The sequence below is a fragment of the Pteropus vampyrus genome, unplaced genomic scaffold, assembly GCF_000151845.1.
Source record: "Pteropus vampyrus isolate Shadow unplaced genomic scaffold, Pvam_2.0 Scaffold1, whole genome shotgun sequence".
Taxonomy (NCBI): Eukaryota; Metazoa; Chordata; class Mammalia; order Chiroptera; family Pteropodidae; genus Pteropus; species Pteropus vampyrus.
Window position 1 is genome coordinate 22,696,643 of NW_011888782.1, and position 2,632 is coordinate 22,699,274.

The following is a 2,632-nucleotide window of genomic DNA, read 5'->3' on the forward strand; positions in this document are numbered from 1 at the left end:
GCCTTCAGGAATCCTCAGGGAGACAGAAAGCGTGAAGGGTGAAGGATGGGTTATTTCATCTAAAAGGGCACTTGCGGCAAGGCTGTCCTTATAAAATAAAAAACGTAACCATATCTTTGTTATCCGTAATCAAGGAAAAAGCTATGACTGGTATAATAATGCAAAAGAACAGAATAAGCCAGAAATAATCTCTAATTATGGAGCATACAGTCATCAATAGCCCATGTTTTTAATGTGGTTTCCCAAGTCCAGTTTTGCCAAAGAATCCCCTAACGGCCCTGTGTCCCACCCAAAACCCCCACTCAAGCAGGCCACTTGCATCCCTAATTAGGAAGTGGGTTCATGTTATGTGGGGTCCAAACCTGACAGTGCTCAGATAACCCTTTGGGCCCTTGGTTTGTCCAGAAAGCTCATGACTAAGTGAGAGGTCAAGCTCTCTCCCAAGAAAACTATGTCAAATGACTGCAAGAAATTACTATTTCTCAGAATGAATTACTACTACTATTTCTCAATATCACAGAGTGAGAAGGCCCAGTCTATAAAGTTGCTTAGGTGAGAAACATGCAATCAACAAGTCCAGACAAAAATTTTTTTTTTTTTTTTTGAGGTAGGATGGAATAGCTAGGGGCTGAATTTCCCTCTTCCCTCCACAAATCAGATGTTCCCAAGCCTGATCACCTAGGTCAGGAACTTGAGCCATCTACCTAGCTGGGATGGATGCCGGGTGCAGGGGCCTGTTACCTGCTGGACATCCTGCTGGAAGACACAGAGCTGCAGCCGCTGATGGAGCCGCACCTTGCGGTGCTGCCAGATACTCTCAAGTCGCCGCTGGTGGTGCAGCACCTCGTGTACCACGTCCAGCACCTGGTGCACTGCCTTGGAGTAGTTGGCTGTGGCAGTGAGGGATTCGGAGTTCCCAGGACTCAGGGGACGCTGCAGCACATCCAGCAGCGCCTTACCATCCTGGCTGACCTGTAGGCAGGAAGCAAAGTCAGGTCAAGGGAGCAGAGCGGCAGGCAGGGCACAGGCAGACAAGGAGGGTCTGCCCAGAGGTTTCTGATTAGGACTAAGAATTTCAGCCCTACCCAGACCCATGCAACGAAGGAACGCGCCCAGCCTGCAGCCCAGGAGAGGGCAGAGCGCCCCAGAATCCTGGGATAGAGGATTTGCAGGGGCGGCAGCCAGTTGCCTATGAAACTCCTGAATCTGTGTTTCTCCCCTCTTGAATGTTAGCTCCATGAAGGCAGTGCCTCTGCCCTGTTCATTGTCTCCTCGACATCTAGAAAACACCTGGCACATAGTACTTGACAAATATTTTGACTGACTCACTTGACAGGTCAGGTAGTAGGACTTCTTTTCAGAAATGAAGCTGAATATATGTTGACTCCATAAACCTCTTCCCCTCTTTCTTTTTTACCTTCTTCTACCTGGTTCCAAATTACTAGATGTGTAACTAGAGGCAACTTACCTAACCTCTAAGCCTCAATTTCTTTGTAAAAGAGGGATAGCAATGGTACATACCTCATAGAGTTCTGGTAAGGATTAAATGAGTTAACACGTGGGGTGCTTAGAATGACGCCGAGCACATAGGATTGGCTACCAATTTTATCTTCATCATCATTTCTCTCTCTTGTCTTTATTTCCTTGTCATTTTCTTTCTTTGACATTGATCCAACTTTTGCTCTCCTTCTATACAATCCCCTTTTTTCTTCCTGAAAGTGGTAACGTCCTCATCTTTCCATAACATGTAGAGTAAAGAAAGGACCCTTAGATTGTGGATAAACCATCCATGCTCCTGGGCTTCCCAACACTCACCTTCAGTGCTGATACCAGTGTGTGAGGAGGACATTCCCTGTCACTCCTCATTGGAATCCTGGCACAATTACAGGCACTAAGAAGCCTGGAAAGTGGCATCATATGATCGACACCTGTGGCTCTCCAGGGCTTGGCAGAGTACTCAGTAGAGCATGTGTCTTTTCAATTAAAACAGTAGTGATTGGAGAATCGATAGCAATTTTAAGACCCCAGATTAACTTGGTTGACAATGAAATCAAAGTTGGAGCTGAAGTGGTCCTTTTATACCAGCAAGGTATGGAAGGAGGTGTGCTCTCACCTCCGGCCTTATGACCATCAATGGGTAGCTGTTTGCTGGGCTTGCGGCCTCCCCTCACCCCTACCTTCATGTTCTGATAATAGCTTGGCTGGGGGCTCAGGAGCACAGAGGCAGCTGCTGCTCCCCCTGCCACAGAAACACATGTAGGGCTGGGGTATGAAAAAGAGGAGCACGAGTGGAAAGTACAGCAGAGACAAGTGAGGAAACCTGCCTGAAGGAATACATACAATTTAGGTGACCACCGTTATCCACCCCATCCCACCATAGCTGCCTCCCAAAATGTATCACCAGGGGAGGGGGAGGGGAAATATCTTCTAAATAATACAGAGGAAATATCCTCCAGAGACATGAATAAGACAGATATTCTATGGCCAAACCCACGAGAGCTCTCTTCAGTGCATTCTAGGCACATGCTGTCCTTTGGCACTACATTATGTCAGAGGCAGAGGACCATGTCCTGAAATCCATGTCAACGTGAGTTCCAGTCCTCTGCCTCAGTCCACATCTGTAGGAGGCAGC

At 47.3% G+C, this 2,632-nt stretch overlaps 1 protein-coding gene across 1 annotated transcript in view; it reads right to left on the reverse strand.

Annotated features, from left to right (window-relative positions):
* KALRN (kalirin RhoGEF kinase) overlaps positions 1-2,632 on the reverse strand; it is a 640,142-nt gene that overhangs the window by 356,675 nt on the left and 280,835 nt on the right. Inside the window, 1 exon segment of the mRNA XM_023520165.1 lies at positions 742-972. Within this exon segment, the coding sequence (XP_023375933.1) occupies positions 742-972 (231 nt within the window).